Source organism: Empidonax traillii, unplaced genomic scaffold, assembly GCF_003031625.1.
Source record: "Empidonax traillii isolate 1590-97213 ecotype Southwest subspecies unplaced genomic scaffold, ASM303162v1 scaffold156:size1289327, whole genome shotgun sequence".
Classification (NCBI taxonomy): domain Eukaryota; kingdom Metazoa; phylum Chordata; class Aves; order Passeriformes; family Tyrannidae; genus Empidonax; species Empidonax traillii.
The window spans coordinates 132054-154829 of record NW_020955349.1 but is presented as its reverse complement, the minus strand read 5'-3'; the positions used below and the strand labels follow the sequence as shown (position 1 = coordinate 154829).

General features: G+C 46.5%; 1 protein-coding gene across 5 annotated transcripts in view; it reads left to right on the top strand.

Annotated features, from left to right (window-relative positions):
* Positions 1-22776, top strand: part of AFAP1L2 (actin filament associated protein 1 like 2) — a 70815-nt gene that overhangs the window by 26772 nt on the left and 21267 nt on the right. For all 5 annotated transcript variants that reach the window (XM_027884856.1, XM_027884859.1, XM_027884858.1 and 2 more), the window contains exons 2-4: positions 16338-16466; positions 16993-17070; positions 20875-20966. In XM_027884856.1, coding sequence (XP_027740657.1) covers positions 16338-16466; positions 16993-17070; positions 20875-20966 — 299 coding nt within the window. The remainder of the gene's footprint in view (positions 1-16337; positions 16467-16992; positions 17071-20874; positions 20967-22776) is intronic.

Sequence of the window (22776 nt, the reverse complement as noted above, 5' to 3'; positions counted from 1 at the left end):
TACCCCAAGGAACAGTAGCAGAATGTATATATGTGTATGTAGGGGAATGGCTTAAAGGAGAGAAAATGGGAGAGAGCAGCTCCAGAAGAACTGGTTTTAAGTGTGCAGGGGAGTTGCCTGTGATGCTGCGCACTCTGAGCTTGGTTTTGGTCCTCAGTCCCTCCCATCCTAGAGGAAAGCTCTACCAGCCACATGGAGTGGTTGTCTGTTGAAAGGTGGTGGATTTTGTCTTTTTTTTTATTCTTCAAAACAAACAAAATCCCAAAGTTTGGGCTTCCCATTGAACGTGGAGTGGTTTGTGGTTTCCCGTTTCAATAAAGTACAGCTTGCATTTGTTTCGTTTTCATCTTGGTTTTTCTCTGGTGTTTCGGAATCCCCAGAGCTGGACATCTGGATCTAATGTGAATTGGGAAACTTCTGCACTGTCTGCCTGTGCCTGCATAAATCTGGAGTTTCCTGAGGAAAGAGCATCCTTCTCTGTGCTTAAATTTAAACATTTTGGTAGGCTTCGGTGGGGCTGCATAGGCCTGTACTAGATGGAGATACAGTTCCAGTAGATATCTGTGGTGATTGCTCAGCAATACAGTGCTACTGATATGTCCTCCAAGCACTTCTGTGCTCTCAAAGGAACGTTCCTTTTACAGGTAAACCGATTCATTCTAAATGCAACCTTCCAACTTCCAGTGCCAGTCCAAAAGTCCAGGTAGACCTGCTCAGCCCGTTGAGCTGGCACGTCTAAGGAACACCCATTTCCAGGCACTGACTACAGAGGTGAGCACAGGGAGCAGCATGTGCAGTTGCCTTTGATTCATGGCCCAAACACCCAGGTAGCTGCTTGCATATGGGTCAGGCTGCTGGTACCTCTGATATGTCCTGGAGCAAATTTTGAAGTGGTATCTCCACTACCATAGCAAGATTCCTTTGCCAGTGTCTGCCACTATGTCTTGAAATGTGTCACCCTTTGTCTACCTTCGTGTGGTGAGCCTTTGTTCAGCAGTAGCTGTATTTGTACAAAGATTGTTCTCTTTCTCTCGAAACTGAGTCAGGAGTCTGTGAAATAGAGTCCTCATGAGACCTGTGGGCATAAGTGACCTAGGGTGAAAACTCTCATTCCTTTGAGATTGTGGTTGGATCCACAAGCTTGATGCAGATGGGATCCAACACAGCTTGAACTAAATCCATAAGGAACACTTAAATGCTGGGACAATTTTCAGTAAATTGTGTTATGACATCCTGTGAGCTTCCTCAGAGAGTTACTGGAAGCCTGTTTGAGCTTGCCAAACTTCCAGCAAATTTTTTTCTTGCACACTTGACAGATAAGGAACTTAAGAGCCTCAGCTGCAGTGACCCACCGAGCTGGGAGTGGGGCAGTCAGGAGGGCCTGGCTGTGCCAGGTGCCGCTGCCAGAGCTCATTCCTCCAGCCTGACTCACCATTTCTCACCTGCACCTGGGGAGACAACACGAGCCCTGTTTGCCTTCAGAGGGCTGTTGACTCATTTTAGTTGTCTCTGTCACTGTCTGAATATGAACTGTTGAGTCTCTGCTGGAAGAGAGAGGTTCAAGAAATTTGGCATTCATGCCTTCAGGTGGATAATAGATGTTGGGAAGAAATGGCCTAGGTGGAACACCAACTTCGGCTTCACTCCAAAGCTGCACTTCTTATGTCCTTGGATTTTATGGCAGAGCTCTAGCTTTGGCCTTTGCTTTACCAGAAGTATTGAGACCTCCTGGTGGAAGGGGCTAAACGTGGAGTTTGTGGTGAGCCACTTCAGCTTGCTGAGGAAAACCAGAACAGACTTTTGCTTTTTTTCAGCTGCAGTTTTGCTGTTGCAACCTCACATTTGTTTGAGCCACCAGTTCAAAGCCTCCACAGCACAGATCTCAAAGCAGCAGAAATTTAGCAATAATCCTTGGCAACTGGAAACCACTGAGTTTTGCATGCAGTTTGATCTCTAACATCACACTTCTCGTGCTGGAGCAGCACTCCTGGCCTGGCAGGTCACTCACCGGCAGAGCAAACATCAGTGTTCACCAACTCTTGAAGTCTTTGAAGCTTTTGCTTCAAAAAACATCCCCAAACCCTGTGATGAAGGAAGATAAACTGTGCTATGTACAAAAATCATCCTCTAAGAGATGTCTTATCTCTGAGGGGTTTGCAGAAACCCTCTCCTCTTTGGGAATGATGAAAGCAAGACAGCTATTAAATAAGCTGAAAAGAGAAATGGGAGCAGGAGGCATCTAGTTTTTGACGGTGGCATCTTTCTCATGTTTTCAACAGCTGCAAGGATTTTCTGTGAAAGTGTTTTCAGACACAGAGGTTCATGAAACTGCATTTCTAATACAGGCTAGAAAGAGCTGGGAAAGCTAAAGAAACTTTTTTGGCAGCAGTTCATCTTTCTTAGCCTGGTGTACTTGTCCAATCTGTGTCCCTTTTAAATTCTAATTACTTCCTCAGGCACCACAAACACTCAGGCCTTGTCACTTCTCCTTTTGAAGTTTGCTTCTCATAATGCAGCCTCTTCTGAAGCGCTCGCGCTGTTGGTCAGCTAACTAGTCCAAAACATTTCCCTGCTTCAAAATCACTTAATTCTTTTCCAAGTACAAAAGAACAGCTCTCCTGTTGCTGCCTGCTGACTCATGCGAGAAAAGGTAGCGTGCCTTGTGTCAGACAGGAGAGCAAGTTCCCGCAGGCACCCCAAATAGGGCAGAAAATTTGAGAAGTGTGATGGCTGAGGGGGGAAACAGAGGTCTGCATGCAGCAAAGCTTGTTAAGGGAAAAACATGTCTTGGTGAAACCGGAGTCTGAGCATCAGTGAGTGCTGGGTGTGTATCTTTGCTAAAGCTTAGGTTATCAGCCCTGTCGCTGAAGTCATGTGCTTTGACCTAAAAGGCTGCCTGTGGTGAAGGGCAAATATTGAAGAAAGTGCACTTCTGAAAAATCTCACAGGCACAGAAGCCTTTCTCAGGTTTGTACGATAAATTTATCAAGTGTTGCCAAAGCTGAGTGTGCAGTTTGATGGTGATACAGCAGAGAGGCAGTTTGTGAGCACTATGCTGTCCTAGGATGCTGTTTCCAGCACCCAGGCGTGGTCTCTGCATGGTGCCACATTGTGTGAGCACACTGGCCAGCTCAGGGCAAAGTAGAGATCCCGTAGCATTGAGGAGCATAAGCTGACACATGTATTTTTCTTGAGTGATCTTCCCTTCCACTTGCCTTTTACCCCCCACTACGTCTGCCTGCCCCTGCCTGGGGCTGGGCTCCCTGGTCCTTTTTGAGGTGTCTTGACCTACATCAGGGATTTCACTTGTCTTCTGCTGCTTTACACCAACAGCCAGCTTCAAATGCCCTTTTGAGTTGATGCCCTGAGACAGGCACAGAACTCCAGATAAGGATGGATAACCATAGGTAAGGAAAGTGTGATGTGTTATTTTGTTGCTGAGAGGTTCCTACAGGTCCAGTTTCCTGCACTTTCCTTGCCCTTCAGGAGGGGGGGAGGTGTAGAAGCGGAAGTTGGCACATCCCACGTGGACATTTCAGACATGATGTTATTCAAAATGGAGACGAAATTTTAGATCATACATTTCTTGAATGCCATGAAGGAGGAGTTTGATGGCTTGAGCAACCTTTGAGAGCTTGGCAGCTCTTGTGCCTGTGGTTTTTGGTCTGCGTTTTGTGCAGTGTGTGACCTGCTCAGCAGCTTACCCGGGCAGCTGTAATAAATGTCCCTGCTGAAGGCTGAGATGGAGCTGATTGCTGCTCCCTACCCTTTCCATCTGGCTGCCAGGCCAAGTGCTTTTTCCCCTTAGGTATTTTTTCACCCAGGCAAGTGTGGGGAGGCAGCAAACTCCTGCTGGTGTCAGTGTGAGAGAAATCATTGTTCGGGGGTGACTGCCTGAAAGAAACCTTGTTTTGGGGGCAAATAAAAGATTATGCTTGTTTTTCTTTTTAACCAAAGTCAAGTGATGGACTAGGCACCACAATAGATAGAACTTTTTCAGTGGAACAGAAAGAGACACATGGTAGTTACATCCCAGTTGCTGTTTGAGTTGGGACTCTGGGTGGGAGAGCCCATGCCCCTCTGTAGCAACATAAGGCGATGAAGCAGCCTCCAGAGTAGATGAATTCAAATCCTTTGTTAGGGGAGGGATCTAAATCCACCTGCCCACCTTGGAAGTAAGGGTGAGGGGGCAACTGCCCTGTCTTTGGGGAATTTAGCCTTTTCTTGCTCCCTCTTTTTTTTTGTTCTGTTTTCTTTTCTTGAAACAAACAAGTGAAATGCATATTATTGTTACTTTATCTTGGAAACACCCACAATTTTAATTGTTTTCAGTGACTTCTGCAACAAAATATGCCTAGTCCTAAAAATGGTGTGAGTTTTCCCAGTCTTTCCTTCATCTGCATGCCTGCTTCTTAGAAAGGCTGGGTGACCAGATAACAGATAAAATTGCAACAAACCACAATAGAAGCAATCCTTGTTTTTTTCCCGACCCGAGAAGATTGAAAGGCTCTGTGGTTTTGCGCTCCGTGGCTTTGCACTTGGGGCTGGGGCTGAAGTTCAGAGTTGGTGGAAGAAGAGTCAAAAGGTGGAGCAGAGGTTTGCAGTGGCAACCTGTGATGCCCAAGAAGTATTGCTTCCTAAAACAGGTAGGCAAAGCAACATCTCTGCCTCCTCTTTTTCTCTGGGCCACCCGCAATTTGAATGGCCAGCAGTTTCCTCTGCAGTGAGAAGGCTGCTGGGCTGGCTGTTCCCTCCCAGCTGGCAGGCAGTGGTGAGGATATGCATCTCTTTATGCCTTTGAGTACTAAAAAACTATCTTGAGGGCAGTTCCTGCATGCAAGATGCTAATCGTGTCCTCGACAGAACTGCTTCCAGCACTGGAGGCAGAGTGGTGGACTAGCCAGGCTGCACTTAGCACTAAGTAAATAGAGAGTTCCTTCAAGTTATTACTCTCATTAAAAGTTACTAATTCATTAGTGCCAACGCCAAACTATATTATGTTCCTCCTCTGGATGGAAAACACAGCAATGTGGTTTAGAGCGAGGGTGGTGTGGCCTGCCCTAACCGCAGGGAGCCAGACACGAGCTGCTGATCCCAAACCATGAATGAGATCCTCGGGTACCATAAGTCACATAAGTGTTTATTAGCATGTAACACTGAGAAAAGAGAAATGCCAGGCTAAGTAAGTTATAGCCAAGCTACAAGGATGCTTTCAAGTCTCTTAAGAGGGAGATGAAAGAGTCAAAAGTGCGTTTAGAAAAGCTCCAAGGAAGCTGAACCTGCTGGAAAGGCTCGAACTCGTTCACCAGCAGTTTCTTGTCACAGACTTTCTGCTGAAATGGTAAATGAAAATAATGATCTAACTTTTAAATCTCTGTTAGGATTAGTGATACCTTTGACATATTTATGTAATGGGTTTCAGAGGTTTAATTCAGAGTATTGTTCCCAGTCTGGATAACTGGCTCTCATTCATGTAAACAAAGTGCAAGACAGACAAAGTAAGAAAATCTTTTTTTATCCGGTAAATGGTTTTTTTGCTGTTTTGAGAGCTGTCTTTCATTTCTCATGCCTCACAGTCAGGATGGAAAGGGAGATGTTTTCCAATTCACATGGAAAAAAAGAAATGCTGGTCTTTGTCCTGTTTTTCCAGTGCCTCAGCCCCCCAGGGCTCCTGCCGGGCCCTGCCCTGCTGGGGAAGGTAGTAGAGGCCCAAAATGATTGTCTTGTCCTGAGCCTCCTCTTTCCCCCTGGGCATCTCTGTGAGTCTGACTTGCTGCTGCTCGGAGGTGAGCTCAAGGTCAGGGTGCAGGTGGGGGGCTTCTTCTGTGACCCTAATGGTAAATCAAGGTTTATTTCTCAGTCTTGGAAGCATTTTGGGTGCTTGCCTCTACCTTACCTTGTAGGAGTGGGACCAGTCTGTCACCATGGGTCAAACCAGGGGCTGTCCATTAGGTAAGTCACTGTAGAAGTTGTTTATCTCAGTGGGTAAATGTCCATGGCTTCACTGATCTGTATTCCAGGAGTGTGGTCATCACACCATGTGGGGCCTGGATCTGTAGGAAGACAAAAGGGAACTCACCTTGTATCTCCTCATGCCACTAGTGGTGTGCAGCTCCAGTAGTCTCCAAGGCACCGGCATCCTGACCCTCCCTCTTCCCTGTTTCCACCTTGGTTTGCACAGTACTATGTCACTTATCCCAGTACACTCATGACTTATGAGGACTATCACTGTTTTTCCTCCAAGTATTGTCATCTGTGTTTTAGCAGGACTTGTTTCTTTCATGTGGTGAACGGGGCCTGTGTTGGCAGAGTAATGCATGTGCAGCCACTGCCTAAATTGGGTGACTTGGGAGAGGTTCTCTTCTGAGGCTCCTCCCCATGAGTGACACTTGTTTTTCCCAGGGTCACCAATACTTGGTTTTATGAGTATTGGACAGAGAACCTCTACTAAGGAAATATATTTGGGAGTTTCTTGGCAACATCAATTAATAACACAGATGACAAATAGTACCAAAAACTTGAAACCCATAAGAAAACCTGTTGAGTAATGAAAGTGATGTTTGGGGTGTGAAGCAGGGCAGAGCCTCTCTGAGCATTAGGACAAGATTGGTGTTTCCCCACAGGGCACACGTGTCTTGAAGCAGCTCGTGGTGCCCAGCTGCCTTGGTAATCCAAAGCAAACAGGGGAGCTGCCTGCTCCTGGGAGGCTGCTCTGCCACCCTGACTTCAGTGAACTGTCGTGTTGGAGGTGTGGGAGAGGAGTAAAGGTGGCATTTCTTAAATATAATTGTAAGGACTGTCCTCAGGTCGTCTGGTAGCCGTGCCTTCCCCTCGCCCGTGGGAGGGTGGGTGGGAGCCATGGCCTCCTTTGGTGGCAGATGTTGGAACCCCGTTGGGAGGTTCTCACTGAGCACTGGTGACTCATGGCAGGAGAAGGTTTGTAATTTGACCTCTTTGTAGCATTCCTAAACCTTACCCTTCCACACTTCTAAACTGAAGTTTAGTAGGTGATGGTTTGCTTTGAATCTTGTTAGGAAGAAGTGTGAGCTTTGGTCTTTGGTGATGTCTGTAGATTGGGGAATTTGGGGGGGGGGGATTTTTTTTTTTTTTTTGGGGGGGGGGTATAGTATTGTCTGTGGGATTTTTAGCAGATTTCTCTCCTGATGATTATACACTGGGTTTCCAGGGCAAAACAATCTCTGGTTTGCCCATTGCTACATCAACACTCAAAGCTGCTGCTCAGCACTGCAGCTTTATGATGCTCCCTCCTGGTGTTTAGGCTTCCAGATTACTCCGAAGAGGATGGATAAGGACTGCATGCAACATTTGGAAAAGGGATTGAGCAAGATTATTAAGAAAGAAATCTAGCAATCAGTGATGGTATTTCTGTAGGCTCTGCTAGCCTACCCTGATGCACTCAGGATACTTTTAAAACCTGTTCTTCCCCTGCACTGGTGAAATAGCCTTGTGTGGTGATTCTGCTTTTCAGCTGTAGGCACAGAGGCCCAGCCCTGGCTGTTGTGATTTAGAGAACTCTTGCTTCAGAGGAAACAGCAAGGAAAAGACTGGGGACTCTAGGGCTGTGTGTCTGTCTTTCTCTCTGACCCCAGAGCTCTCGCTTTTGCTTTCTTAAACATAATTGCTTTCCCCTTCTGTTATGTTCCTATTGTTTGTTGGAGAAGTGATGCCATTAAATCAACAGAGAATGGTGGGAAAATGCTTTGATATGAGGTCTTAGGAGGGTGTGTGCCTGTGTATGTGTGTGCTTATCCTCTCTTAAAAAAAACAACACAACCCTATGTGTATCTGGCAGCTTCCTTTAATTTGTGTCTTGCCTGCAAGAGAGAAATCCATCTCAAAATATTTTTGTGTTGAAGTGGTACAAACTGCAGGGTGTCATTCCAGGGCTGTCCTTCACCATCATTGTGATAGTTAATCTCGTTAGGACTTCGCATTTTCTCAGTCACTGTTTTGGGAATGTGGTATCCCAGGCTTCCTTTTTCCATGGGAAAGAGGGGTCCTGTAACTGTGGGCTCGGCAGGCATCAGGACAGTTGTGTGCCGGCTATTCTGCTGCTGTTCTGTAACGTGGATAAGGACGGAAACGTTCTTTCCTCCAGATGCAGCCATGCAGAGTGATGAACAAGTCTACCATGCAGATAACCCAAAGTTTACCACAGCATTTTGCCTAAAACCATGCTCCTTAACCCTGGAGCCCTGGCAAAGACCTGAGCTGAGATCCAGGGAGCACATGTTGCCCCATTCATGGAGCAAAGAGCGCACCGAGGCAGAGGAGAACAAGTCTGTGCCGAGCAGGCGGCTCTGGGATTCCTTCTTGCGCTGTGTTCCAGCAGTAGAGCCCCATGTGTTTGTGGCTTGTATTTGAGTTTTTTGCACGTTTCTTTTTCTTGAAAGCAGCTGTTCTGTTTGATTAGACGCCTCTTAGCAGCCCCTTCCTGCATATAGCTGTGCGTTACCCTGGATAGCAAACAGTGGATGTACTTTCAGTTGCAGGTCAGGTGGTCACAACCCCCACCCCCCAAGTGAAGTCAACCACACAGAGTGATGGAGAGGAGAGCAGAAAAAAACCCAACCCAACCAACCGCCAATCTTAGCTCAAAACTGAAGGAGTAAGGGGAAAAAACAGCAGAAAAGACTGTGGGGACAGAAGGAAATCAATGGTGGAAGCTTCAGAGGAAATTGTGTCTCCGTCTGTCACGCCACTGTAGGATTCAGCTCTAGGGCTTGGCAGCAAACATGACTTCTGCTTTGCACAAATTGTTGGGATTGTTTTCCTCCTCTCTGGGAAGAGAGCCCACCAGGCTCTGCTCTTGGGGATATTTGCCTTAGAAAGAGTGTTGACTTTAACATACTCCCCTACGTGACTTGGTCCAAATGTTTTTAGTTGACAAATATCTTGATTTGGATTGATCATGATTTCATTTCTTGACTACTGCACTAATGTTTCTTTAATTGCTTCCCTGATGTTTTCCTAGCTCAGTTCTGGCCCAGCAGGAGTTAATGTGTTACACAAGTGGTATGTGACCTGGTCCCCCACATGCTGAGGATGCAGAGTGTCTCAGGGTGACAGTCTGATCCACTCCAGGTCCCAGCACAGTTTTCCATGGCACTCTTTGATGTTCCCATGTGCTGATGCTTTGTACCTCACTAGGCACATAAGCACAGACCTGCAGTTTGTAGCCTGGTAAAGCTTTGGGGATCTTCTGAGTTTGATGGGCAGTCTGCTAATACAGCATGCTCCAAAGGGAAGAGGTGCCAGCTTCTCTCAGATGTCATCCATCAGATTTGTTTGGCAGCGTGAGACCTCCAATGACTCACCAGTTGCTCTGTCATGGAAAGGCTGAGACCCTTTGCAAAGAAAGACATCACTATACTGATGTTTCATGCATACACCCTCCATTGCGTACTAGATGATCTTTAAGGCCCCTTCCAACCCAAACCTTTCTATATATAATAAAGCAATACAGCACTAAACTACAAGAGTCCTCAGTAAAAACTCCTTTGGACACAGTAATTTTCATGTTCTGCTTCTCTTCTCTTTTCTTTTTTTTTTTTTTTTTTTTTTTTTTTTTTTTTTTTTTTTTTTTTTTTTTTTTTTTTTTTTTTTTTTTTTTTTTTTTTTTTTTTTTTTTTTTTTTTTTTTTTTTTTTTTTTTTTTTTTTTTGTTAATTTTTCTTGGATGCTGTTTCCCACCTTCCAGCGGAGGGAAGAGGAGTCTGTTGTTTGCTCAGCTAACTGAAAAAAGCTTTGTGTGCATTTTCTGCTGCCGTTTTGTTAAAGTTCAGAGTTCCTGGGTAAGAGCTGCCACTTCTCAATACGGGTGTTGTTCGAACTTCCAGAGCAGCCCACGCAGAGCTCCTTGGGTTCATCTGCGCAGTTCACAGCCCACGACCAACAAAACACATCGTTTGCCTCTCTCCTTTCCTCTCTGCAACAAAGGCGAGCCTAATGCTCCCATCGTGAGTGTGAATCCAGGCGGTACTGGATTTTAGGTACATCAATAGAAGCAGTCTGAGTGGGTTTGCTTTTTCTTTCTCTTTTCCCTTGTGAGCACTCACTGCGTCTGAAAGTCAGACAGCTTTGTGACAGTGGTTGTAACTGTCTGACACTTGTCTGGCTTATTAGGAAAATTCTGACAGGAGTTCTTCAGTTTTACAGTTTTGTTATTTTGAGGAATTTTAGCTCGTCTCGGGACTCTGAATTTTGCCTTTTGTTTAATCTAACAGTGATTCTCCAATGAGAAAGTTCATTGTTTACCAGAAGCTTGGAGAGGGTTTTTGTGGGTTTTCCTTCAATAAACACAGCACTTCTCATTTTGCTGTGGGGAGATTTCTTTTTTCTACAAATATTTACATATTCATAATCATTTTTCTGTTGGGGAAAAAAACTGAGGAATTTCAACTGAACAGTGGGATGGACTTTTTATTCTCTTCCCATGAAAAGCTAGAAGAAGGAAGGCTCTCCAGTCATTGTAGGGACAAGCGCAGAAAGTAAAGCATTGTTTCTGATGATCAAACCCAGGGTGGTAAACCATAGTCTACACTCATCTGCTTTATTCTGCTCATCACCCTGGGTGAAGGCTGGTGGGGTTTCAGTGTGAAGGGGATGCTTTTCAGAGGAGCAGCTTTCTGGGGTTCAACAGAGATGTTGCTTCTTCCCAGTGCTGTATTTGGACGAGCCATTTGCCACCTGTCCTTCCTTGCATTCCACGGCCTGCGTGCCCCAAAGCCCGTGGCATCCAGAGCGGGGCAGAGGAGACGTAACTGCTGCAGAAGGGCCAAAGCATTGCTGTGCCCTTTTCTTCACTGCTGCTTTCTCTGCAAGACCCCGAAGCCAGAAGGATGAGGAGAGTTGGTTCGTCTGAGGATCTGCTTTGCTGTTTTGGAAGGTGGCCCGGTGTAGGGGTCATCCAGCTGTTACAGCTGTCACCGTCCACACATCTGCCTTTCCTCACAGCTGAGGAGAATGGCCTTCTCTAACTGTAACCGTGGGCGACTTTTCCCTCTTGCAAAGCCCAACTGTTACTGTAAGATTCCAAACTAGCCAAGGAGGCCTGGGCTGGGTCCTCCTGCTCTTCTGACAGCACTTGCTATTCAGCGGCCTGAATGCCGCCTCTGTGCCCGCCTGTCCTCCCTGCACGCTCGTCAGCTGCCCTATTCATTTTATGGAGCAAAGGGAAAAAAAAAGAAGCCAGGACTAGAAAGGAACTGCTTTCTGCCAAAGCAGCCTCTGGGGAATCCCAGCGCTGCCAGCCAGGGCTGGCCAGCAGGAAATGGGGGCCCAAGGGTTGCTGTGGGAGGTGCTGCAAGGTGGAGGCTGTCGGGGGAGGCTGGGCATGAGCAGGGCCCTCAAGATACCCCTCAGGAGCTCCTCTGCTCCTGTGGATTGAGACCTTCATGAACCACCCTTTTACCAGTTTTACTATCTCGGGAGTTTCCGAAGTTTTTGAAGCAAAAAAAGCTTGGCGTGACACAGGCGGCAGGTATTTACCTGGTGCCTGAAAATCGAGCTGTTTGCCAGCAGCTTAGCCCAGCCCCTTCCAGAAAGGAAGGGTGAGGCTGAAAGTACCAAACCCAGGCCCTGCTTTGGGCAGGAGGGTGGGATATCTCCCAGCACATAGGGATCCAAGGACAGGGGGGTTGGGAGAAAGATCTGCAGGCTGGGACACAGGAAAACTAGGTCATATTCCTGATCTGCTGAAGAATATGAATATATATTGTTATTATCCCTGGACTAATCACTTAATCTCTATATGCCTTCGTTTCCTGTTAGCAAATGATACTCCTTATCTTTCACCTCTCATCTCAGCAGAGAAAAGAGTTTGTCTTTTACTTTGTATCTTATTACCGTTCTTTGTCTGGCGGCTGGGGCCCTCTACCTTGATAAAATAAGTAATTGAATTTAGATTAAATGGTCTAACATAATCCTGCCCAGTGGTTACTAAAACACTTGAATGAAAGTTCATTCTGAGCCTGTCTTTCCATTTCCTCATAAGGCCAAGACATGAAGTAATTAGATGTAGACGTAGCTTGTTATTGTAGCACAATGACAGAGATCAGTGGTTATTGGTAGGAATGGCTTTTATAATCTAGTTTAATGGTCATTTACCTTTCAGTGACCTTGGTGTCAGGCAAAATTGGCAGCTCTTTTGCAAGGAATGTGCTTCCTCAATGAGGTCTTTGCAAGCTGCTTCATTCTTGGCTCTAGCTTCTCATGAACTAGGATAGACACTGCTGCAATGCAAGAGAGTTTTCTGTCTGCAAAGAAAGGCATAGACTCCTGCCAAAAGAAGCCCTTTTAAGTGCTCTCCCTGCTGCCACTGAATTGCTGTTGAAACAGATCAGTCGTGTTTAAAGCATGTCTTTGCTTATTGCTGCGACCAAAGTTGCAGACCTCAAACCAAGAGAGTCTGCAGTGTGCAGAGGCAGCCCAGGAGTTTCTGTAAAAAAGGCTGCATTGTCTTGGAGTAAAAGGAGGGAGAACATATCATCCAGTTAAGTTCATGCAAGAGGAAGGAGTTGGTAGTTCTGATTGTTACACCCCCCCCCCCCCATAAGTCCTTACTATATCAGTAAAGATGTTATATTTCTATACACTTTAAAAACATGATCATTCACTCACTGCAGATGCAAATCAAGTACGTTTTTGAGTGACTGTGATGCTCCTACACCTCTCTCCATCATGTGTTGTGAAATCCTAATGGGTTTTGTCCAGTTACTGATGTCTGTTGCCATGGAGAAGAACATGACATGAGCTGTGCTGTGATTTCTAATGGTACCCCAGATCTGTGGCCATGCTTTGTAAGAAACCAGAGTAGGTCATATCCTGAGGCCTGAGAGGATTGGACTCAGTACAGGTATTCACAGTGACCTTGGCCAAGCCTCTTAATTCTTCTGACAGTCTTAACCTTAGAGGTAATCTCCTGTTTTCCATGAAGCAGAATGAACTTTTGCAAATGCTATGGAGGTATTTATTTGAGATGTTGTCAGAAAGATTACTTGAGTTACAAAGAAGTGCTATGAGAGGTGAGAAGAGTGTGTAGCTGTGGAAAAAGGTTTCACAAGAGCACCTCTAAGAATTGCACTGCCTTGTGACTTGGGCTTCTGACTACTTCTGATTCTCTCATCCTGCTGCTCACTGCCATTTGATTTTGCAAATATGTTCCTCCCATCTGCAACTATTGCCCTGCGGAGCAAGCCTACCTACAGGAATTACCTCTTTATCTGCCCTCATTTCTAAACTGCTAAGGTAAGGAGAGCAAAACAGGGCAGCTTGGAAGGAGAATCATTTGTTTCAGGCTGCTTTGGATAACCACCAACCTGGTTTTACCATGAGCACATTCCATACATCATCACCACAGCATGATAGGTCTTTAGCTGAGATCAGTCAGTAACTTCCAGCATTTGAAATCCTGAGTTGGTTTGATGTGTAAGGGCTCTCTATTGTTTTTATTCCTATTGACCTGCTGGGACCTGCTGTGATACTGGCTTGCACAGAGGATCTTACAGACATATTAATTCTTCTTACTTCCCACATTCATCAGTCTCTGATAAGTATTAACTTGTTCTATTAGATTAGCTCTGATATAAGAGAATGAATGGTCAGTGGCAGTTTATTTTTGCAGGTATCAGGTTTGGATTGGGAATGCCCAGCTGAGATCAGTGGGCTACATGCATAGGAGCAGATGGTTTATATACTGCTTCTTGCTGGAGAAGAGCAAGATTAATCTCTCTTGAGTCCCTGAACTCTGAATCCATTCAATACTGACAGAGTCTTTCCACTGACCTCTGTGGCCCCAGGATCACATCCTAAATGAGCTGCTTTGAGTCTCTAGAAACCCGAGTTCAGCTTTGGTGGGCTGGAAAATGTAACCTCCTGCATGGGCTGTGCTATTCATAAGCACTCAGCCCTGTGTGTGCTCTAGCTGTGGATGCCTGGGAGAAGAATAAAGTCATTTTCTGCAGTTGTGGGGGTGGAGGAGGGAATGGGAACTGTACCCCCTTCCCTGCAAACCCACTGCCATGACATCCACTTGTGCAGATGTTGGGAGCTGACCCGCTTCTGAATTTTCAGATTCAGGTTAGGTGTTCTTTTGTGCTGATATCACTCCTGACACATAAATGTTCTGTCCAGCTGGTCTGACCAGCAGGAACTGACCTCAATTTAAATTGAAGTGGGCCATTGAAGCAGATGAGTATAGCAAGGCTGTGACTTATCCTAGTGGGGTTTCCTAAACTTAGAAGAAACAGGATCCCTAGAGCTGGAGAGCCAGTTATGAGTAGGTTTAACACCAAATCTCACAGTTCATTGCTTAGTGGTATCAGTGGCATCCCAATATTGTTGTCAGCAAATACTACCCATTTCCTCAGAGTTTATAGAAAAAAGCTGCTGTTTATCGAAGTGATGCTTGTTTTCTCTGGGCAGAGCAGCAGCTAGCAAAACCATTCAAGTCAACACAGCACCATGCAGGTGTTTTCCACTCCCTACTGATCCTAAATCAGACCAAAGATAATTAATTTGGTGTAGAGGGTATAAAACGAAGTGTGAGTAACTCCCAGTTTGTCAGTTCCTCTGGAGCTGTTATTGATTGATCTGGAGTCATTAGACCTTTACAGTCAAGCTAGTGAAGATTAATACAGTTTGAGAGCAGTAGCAAGTTTTCTCAATTAGTGTCTAGCAACATAAACCTTTACAGTATAATTTGTGCTGTATTTATCAATTTTCAAATGTGTATTCACCCAAGGAAGGGTTGCCTCTTGGCTAGAGAGGGTGGAGTAAGAAGGTGATGGCTTTCTCCTGCCCTTTAACAAATGTTCTTTGTGACTTTGGAGATGATAGCTGTTTGAGCTAGAGATACTAAGATGTTTTGTATTATGAAACCAAAATATTAACACTTTCCCAGTTTGTTGGCGTGAACTGTGACTCATAGGGGTACGGTGGGATCATACAGTGTGGAAATGCTGTAAGTAAAGGAAATGGAGCATTGTCTGTCCATTTAAGCTGTCCATAAGTCACATTCCCTGGTGTTGTGCTGAGGAGTCACTGCCTGGCTGGCAGCGTGGTGGTGTCAAACGTGAGCTTCGCTTCCCATCTTCTCCACAGATCCTCAGCATCAGGGAGCGATGGAGCGGGGGAGCCTCCAGAGGGGAGGAACAGTCCCGGCTGGGTTTGGCCTGTTTTTCCCACACACTGTCATTCTTGCACCGGCGCTTCCTCTCTCTCCACATAATACCCTGTTATTTCCTCTCCAGAATGGGCTCCTGCCACTGCTGCTAATTAGCCCGCGATAAACCTTGGTGTGAACAAAAGCAAGCAATTAAACGTCTGTTGCTTCAGCGTGAGCCCTGTCAGAGAAGTGATTTGTTGGTGGCAGAGCTGTGTAGCACCTCCCTGGGAGGAAAACAAGCCCATTGGCCTGGCTCAGCTGCTGGTGCTGGGCAGTGGTGTGTCTGAGCTGCTTGTTTTGGGTATGCAGGGATGTCTTTGGTACAACGGGGCTTCCCGAGGCCCTGTGAGGTGCTGCTTAAGATGTTAAGATGCTGTGAGATGCTTAAGACTTATGTCTTAAGTTCCACCTGGCACAATGATCTGTGAGGCCACTACCCAAGCAAGATGGCTTGAGAAGCTTCTGAATTGTGGTTTATGTATGCGGGGCTTTGGGGAATTTTTTTTTTTTTTTTGGCGGTCTTTTTGGAAGACACACATAATAAACGTTTTCAAATCAATACAGAGAGAGAAATAATCATAGAATGAATCATAAAATCGTAGATTGGTTTGTGCTGGAAGGGACCTTAAGTATCATCTGGTTCCAACCTGCCTTCTGCAGGCAGGGGCACCTTCCACTAGACCAGGTTGCTCAGGGCCCCATCCCTTCCAAATAAGGATGAGGCTTAGAAAGAGGAAGAAAAAGGCAGGGCCTTTTGTAGATCCCAAGCCAAATGAGGCTTGATTGATGTTTGCCAGGACTGAAGATGCAGATATCAGAATCTTGCAAGCTGCTTTCATGTAATCTCAGCCCTAATGCTCAGAATCCCTCAGGTTTTCCCACTTAAGGAAAAAGTCCTATCGGAAGAAGAATAGGTATTTACATAGGATTTCGCTGATGTATGAACAGACTAAGGGAAGTCAGAGACTTTTTCAGTTTGGGACCCACTTTCTTTCCAAAAATAGAGGTAGGGCTCAAGCTGGAAAAGTAAATATTAATTATTCCTGGGCAGAAAAATGCAGAGAGTCTTGGAACACATGGAATTGATGTATGTCCTCTTTTGACACTCAACCCAACTGCTTTGCCAAAAATTGTCTCTGTTTCTGTTGTAGCTCTCGAGCAGCTGCTCACAGAGCTTGAAGATTTTCTGAGGATACTGGACAAGGAGAACTTGAGCAGCACTGCTGTTGTGAAGAAGAGCTTCCTCTCCGACCTTCTACGAGTCTACACCAAGTCCAGTGGTACGGCGTGGAAAACCAAGGATGGGGCAGTGGGCTGTCATGGGAATTGCTGCAGGGTCTTGAAGCAGCATTTTTGTGGAGGCTGGTGGGAAGAGGAGACATGAAAATTAGACGGAGAAAATGAAACTGAGTTTATTTTTGCAGTGACCTCTAATTGTTTATGTAAAATTACTATAGTTATGTGTCCAGCTCTACAAGCAAAGGATTCCCAAGATTCCTGATCCTTTCTGTTTTCCATATTAAATCTTAAGTTTATTTAATCCACTTTGTAAGATACACAGGATGTACTGTTTGGCCAAGTTAATGTTTAAGTAGAAATTTTAACTTACGGAATTTCCTGACTATAAAGCACTTAATTTTTCTGCTTTTTATTATTGCTTGGGGTTTTTCCTGCACGTTTTCTCAACCAACATTCCCTCCTCAAATGTACTCAGCAGAGACACTTTTTACATCTGTCCTTGTGGAAAAACTTAGCAGTGTAAAAGCAACGTGTGGTTATAGAGTTCACTTTTCCCTTTGGTTGCAGGTGGCGATGAGGAGTATATTTATATGAACAAAGTGACAGTCCATAAACAGCAGGGTGACCAAGACAAACAAGATAAAGGTAGGGAGCTAAAAATTAATGTTTGCATCGTGTCTAACAGGGTGATGAAGCCTTCCTCTTCTGGTACCCTGGCAGCTCTGAGGGCTGTGGTGCAGTTGATGGTGTGGAAGGACTTCCATTTTCATAACATTCCCTTGGAAATAGCAGTCCTTGCCAACACTGTGAGGTTATTCCTGGAAGTAGCACTTTGGAGGTCGTTATTTTGGGATAAAACTGTTGCCTTCTAAGGCTTGAAGCTCCAGTGGCTGAAATATTTAAAGAAGCCTTCATGCTTTCTTTGGCTGCAAAACAAGTCACTTCACCTCTTTGAGACCTCAAAAAGTATGTGTATTCTTTGCTGTGTTGCTCTGCTCTGGCCCAGACGGTCTGTGTCATCCCTGAGGCAAGTTCCTGGGGCAAAGCTTGCACCCTCACCATCTGCACAGGCAGAGCACCTTCATCTCCCAGGGATGCGAGAGTTCTGTGGTGTACAAGCCAAGAAACTAAACCTAGATAAAATATTCATTTCCAATTCAGATTTCCCAGGTTTTGAATTTGTAACGCAGCAAGGAAGGTAATTGCCTAAAAATGTTCTTCCTCTTTGAAGTTCATCATGAAAGTTGTTCTTGATAATTGTGTGGAGTGCGATCATTAGCGACACAGCGTCCTTAATGCACACCTAGTTAGAGGCTGATCCTAGCCCAGAGTTTCCAGTCAAAAGGGATGAGACAAGGACACCTCAGTGCAGCCTGCTCTTAATGTGCAGGTCCTGCAGTGGTTGGGATCACTCCACCTCCGCAGTTGTTTGTTTTGGTTTTGTTGCTTTGTGGCGGGGCTTTTTGTTTGTTTGCTTTGTTTTGTTCTTTAAACTACCTGCAGCTGAATTTGGGTTAACTTCAAAAGTCCCTGAAGACAGGATGTCCTCCCAGATTACACGTGCAGCCCCAGCATGACCTCCAGACAGGGCCCTCTGGGTGATGCTGTAATGCTCTATAACAGGATCACAGAGCTTCCTGGTGGCACCCAGCAGCTGAGCAGCAATAGAAATGTCTCTTTATACGAGTTCATTTGGGTGGATAAAGCAAGGCTTGCACTCATCCACCATGCTGAAACACAGGGCAAATTTCAAAAACTTTATTTTTGGGTTTAGGTTCTTTTATTTGAGACTTTTCCCTATCAAGGCCATGAGCCTGCCCACTCAGTCACTCCCTGTGGGACCTGGCACTTCTCTCTTTCTCTGTTTTCAACAACCTCCCTATTCCAAGTAAAACTTCTGAGTTATTTGGAAATGCTGAAGTCAGTAAGACATGTGTGGGATCTTAGCCACAGCTGCAGCTGGGTGTTACACCCTGATCCTGCCTCTGTAACTGGATGGAAAGGTCTGTGCCTGCAGGTTCAGGCCGAGCAGGCAGAGGGGGCCCCGGTGCCCACTGGGGGTAGGGGGTATGATATGGATCTCCCAGTGATTATGAAGCTCCATTTGCCCCTTTCAGCTACTGCCAGTCTGTGCACCAAAGGCCTCTGATGGGATGGGGGGACCACGCTTTTGTGGCTGAGGCCAACAGGACCCCTCGTGCCCTGCAGAGTTTCTCCACCACAGTAGCTGTGCTCGAGTGTGCTTGAGCGTGCTCTAGCAGTGTAGGGTGAAGTGCTTTCCAAAGTGGTAGTACATCAGCTCCAAAAGTCCCACCTCCAAACTTCAAAGTATGCTATTTCTACAAAAACTGAATTTCACCGCTCTCTGCATCTGCTTGCAATTTCATCGCTGAGGATTTAAGCTGAACACAACGCTGCTTTTGAGGTGCCTTTTTATGGCACATTAATTGAATTCACTGCTGTGGGTGATGAAGGCACCAGCATTTACTTGATCTCGTGTACTAGAGAAACACAGTAAGTCTCTACCCTGAAAGTCCACAGGGCTCTTCAGTGAGCCATATGCCATCTCCTTCTGGAAGTCAGCACTGTGGGGCAGGAGTCTGGGAGATGGGACTGATGTGGTGGACACTGAAGTCCTCTTAGCCCAAATACCAGGCGACATTCAGTTTTACAAAGAACAGAGAGCACAGATAAATAACAGTTAGTACAGATGTGAATTTTAGCAGGATTTTGGCTGGGGTTTCTTCTTCCTTATCTTTTCTAAATTCTCTCCAAACTCCAGGTTTTAGGGAGACCTCTTTATCAGAGGACACTTGCAAAGTGTTAATGCTCGTCTAGGGAAAAATTCTCCTTCCCTCCCATCTCAGTAAGGAAACAGCCTGAGAGATATGGTGCTGGTATGTGTAGCCAGGGAAGAGAGTGCCACGTTGTTGCTCCTTTACAGAAAAGGCCAACAACCTCCAACAGCAGCCTGTAGGTACGACTCTGGCAGTATAATCATGGGCTATTTTGGCAGGTGGATCTCCCTGTGATCAGTTGTTGTCATAGGCTCGCCTGCTTTACTCTGAACAGTCTCACCTGCTTTAGTGTGAGCTTTACAAGACATCCAGCAGCCCTACTTGTGGGGTGCAGACAGCTGCTTGGAGATGGTGTCTGTTCATCCACAGACCTCTATGTCCTCATGACTTACCGAAGTCAGCCAGTGCTGATGACCAGGAGACCAGCATCAAAGGGAGAAATCTGTCACAAGAGACGTGTTTTGGACTTTTGTGCCATCGGGCCAGGCGCTGCAGGCTGCAGCCTGGCAGGTCAGAGCTGTCATTGTGGCTTCTGAGCCCTGTGAACAGAGTAATGTGGTTTCCAGCTTCTATTTTTAAAGCCCAGAAATACGCAGCAAAGTTCCAGCTCATATCTTCTGATCACAGTGCTGACTGTTGCTGGGCACTGTGTGATGCCTTGGAGGTTTCTGTGTGTGCCTGGGGAATGTGGCTGGAGCATCAGCAGGTGACTGGGGAGCTGCAGCATCAGCTCACTCCAGATTTTGGACCTAATTCCCCTACTTAACTTACTGGACTTGCAATATCTGGACACCTTAGACTCATTTCTCCAAGGTATTTGATGACAAACACTGTAAAAGGGAACTTTCCCTCTGCACAAGTTGATGCCTTCAAAGTCCATAATTTTCTGAGCATTACTGCATTGCACTGTCTCAGAGGTCATGGGATTTGGGCACTTGTTTGAGGCCACCCAAGGGTTCTGTGGTGGAGGAAGAGGGGCTGAACACAAGTTTTCTGAGCCTTCAGTGTAACCCCTCCAGCTACTGAATCACTCTGCATTCAGCTGCTTGGAAAATCTGACTTTCCAGAGGCAGACCCAGATCGCCTGGAGCAGTTGTGCTGCCATATGCCCTTTCAAATGTTTGGCCTTGGCTGCTTCAAGGGCAGCTCTTTCCTCAGCAGTGATTGTTCTGTTCGTGGCTGGATTTTTTAAGCTCTTGTGCACTCATCTGAAAAGCCACCTTTGCAATTTACCCTGGGAGCAGGTTGGTGCTTGAGAAAGGCAGCAGAGGAGCGGATAGTCATTGACCTGTCATGCTCACAGCAGCAAGGATCAGAGCTAGCAAGGACTAAAGTGCTGTGGATTTCCAGATACTGTGTAGTGTCTGCCCATGCTGCTTCTCAAGACCCTTTAAAGTCTCAGCAGCGAGTCTGGCCTTCATATAAGGGAAAACATGCCCTAAAACCAGAGGTCAGCTTTTTTGCTGGGTGTCCTAGTTTCACATTCCTGGCTATGGCCTAAAATGACATGGTGGCCCTGCAGCACTGCCTGTAATTGTCACTGTGCTGCCTCCTGAAATAGCACCTCGCTGCTCCAGCACAGCCCAGGGTAGCGAGTGTTCTGCTGGGAGGTGCCTCATGTCATCAATATAATTGTGATTCTGGCTTGCAGTGCTGGATCAGAGAAACTCCTTGACCAATGGAGACTCAGGACTGCATCTGTCGCCTCCTCAGAAGAGCCTGCCAGACCTCCCCCCTCCAAAGGTAAGTTTTGTACATCCTTCACTTTCCTGGAGATCTGAACCCCTTGATGCTTCACTGTTGTCATGCACTGTGCAGCATGGCTGGATGCGGAGACCTCTGCCCACCTGAGTGAGTGAGGCAAAGAGTCCTGGTGAGGTTTATTTAAAAAATAATAATAAAATATTGAACTAGGGGTTTCCAGCTGTATGTTTCATCTTTATGTAGACTGCAGGTCAGTGTGTGGCTGGTGCAGGCCCTGCAGCTAGCTGGTGGCCGGGGATGGCTGGGCATCCAGAAACCCCCGTGGTTCCCAAGGCTTGTGCACAGATGGAGCAGGCAGCTGTGGGAGCCTTGGGCTTCCTGTGAGTGTGCAGGAGCACTGTGAAAATTGGGCTGTGTTCCCTGCTGGGGAGACCCACATCCATTGCGTGGCAATCCAGGCCCAAAGAAGGAGAAGTGAGGTTTTCAATGAAGCAAAGGTGACGGTGATTCTTGGCTGTTGCTTTGGAAATCTCCCCGGAGTGGTAAAGCAGCTGTGCCTGGACGGCTTTATGTGAACTTGTAAAAGTCAGAAATCCTTCAGCTGAAGGGTGCTGGGGTGGTCCCTGGGAAGGATCAGGATCTCCCTTGCTGGCAGAGTCCTCAGATTGGCCATTACCAGAGGTTTGCTTACAGTTGCAGCACCTGGTGCTGTCTCTGCATTGGTGCTGGTGTTATGCTGGTTGCACAGCCCACAGGTCTCCGAGGAGAAGTTTCTGGCACTGTAGGTTTTTCTGTAGGGCAGCTATAAATCAGTTAAACACCATCAGGTTTCAGTGAGATGTTGTCTTCGTGCCAGCAAGCCAGCCTGGCTGTTCTAGAGAGGCACGGGCCATCCTTGAGACCCCGGATGTTGTTGTTCAGCAGTTGATGCAATGTGGGAATTGCTGTAGCTGGGATTTCAGGATGTGAAAGGAAAGGAGAGCTGGGAGTATGGATGGGGAGGAGGGGGAGGCATGGAGGAGGATGGGATGGTGCATCCATCAACCACAAAGGAGGATCTGTTCCTTTCCCAGGGAGGAGGGCAGGGTGAGGCCCCAGGACTTTCGCCCAGAGGGCTGTGTCTCAGCTGGAGTTAACTGGAGAAGCTGGGAAAACAAGGGGGTAGGATGGGATGAGCTGACAAACCCCCGGATGCAGTGTGGTTGCCTGCTGGGAGCTGCTCCAGCCCCAGGGGGCTCTGCCCACGCAGCTGGCTGGAAATACAGTACTGGAGCTGGGTTTGCCTGGGAGCAGTGGGAGCAGTGACCAGAGCAGAAACTGTTGTTTGGCTTTGGGTTTTGTGGTGGGCAGGAGTACAGCAGTGTGGTGGAATGAAAGCACAACTGGGGAAGCAGCAGCATGTGTCTTGGGTGTCTGTAAGGCATTTCATTTGTGCTTGGTGCAGCCCTGCTTTCTGACTGGGCAATCAGGAAGTTAATGAGGGAATTGGAAAAGAATAGTCTTGGATTTGAGCTGAGAAGGGTACCTAAGCCACCTGTCTTCTCATAGACCTGTACTGGGAATGACCTTCTCCCACCTTCTTACCATTGGAGCTAACCTTCCTTGGATGCAGCAGTCATGCACCTCCTCACTGTGAGCATCTGAGTGGCAGTGAGCTGTTGGCAGCAAAGATATCTGAGTGTCCTTCAAGGAGCAGGGCTGGGGAGAGCTTTAATGTGTGGAAATTGCTGTTGGTGGAAAAATGGATTTTCCCTATCTGCATTTGCGGCTTCCAATGTGGGCAGGAGCGGAGGTGGAGGAGGGAGCACAACTCCTTACACAGAAACTGGGAGCTTAGGAGAGGCATTCA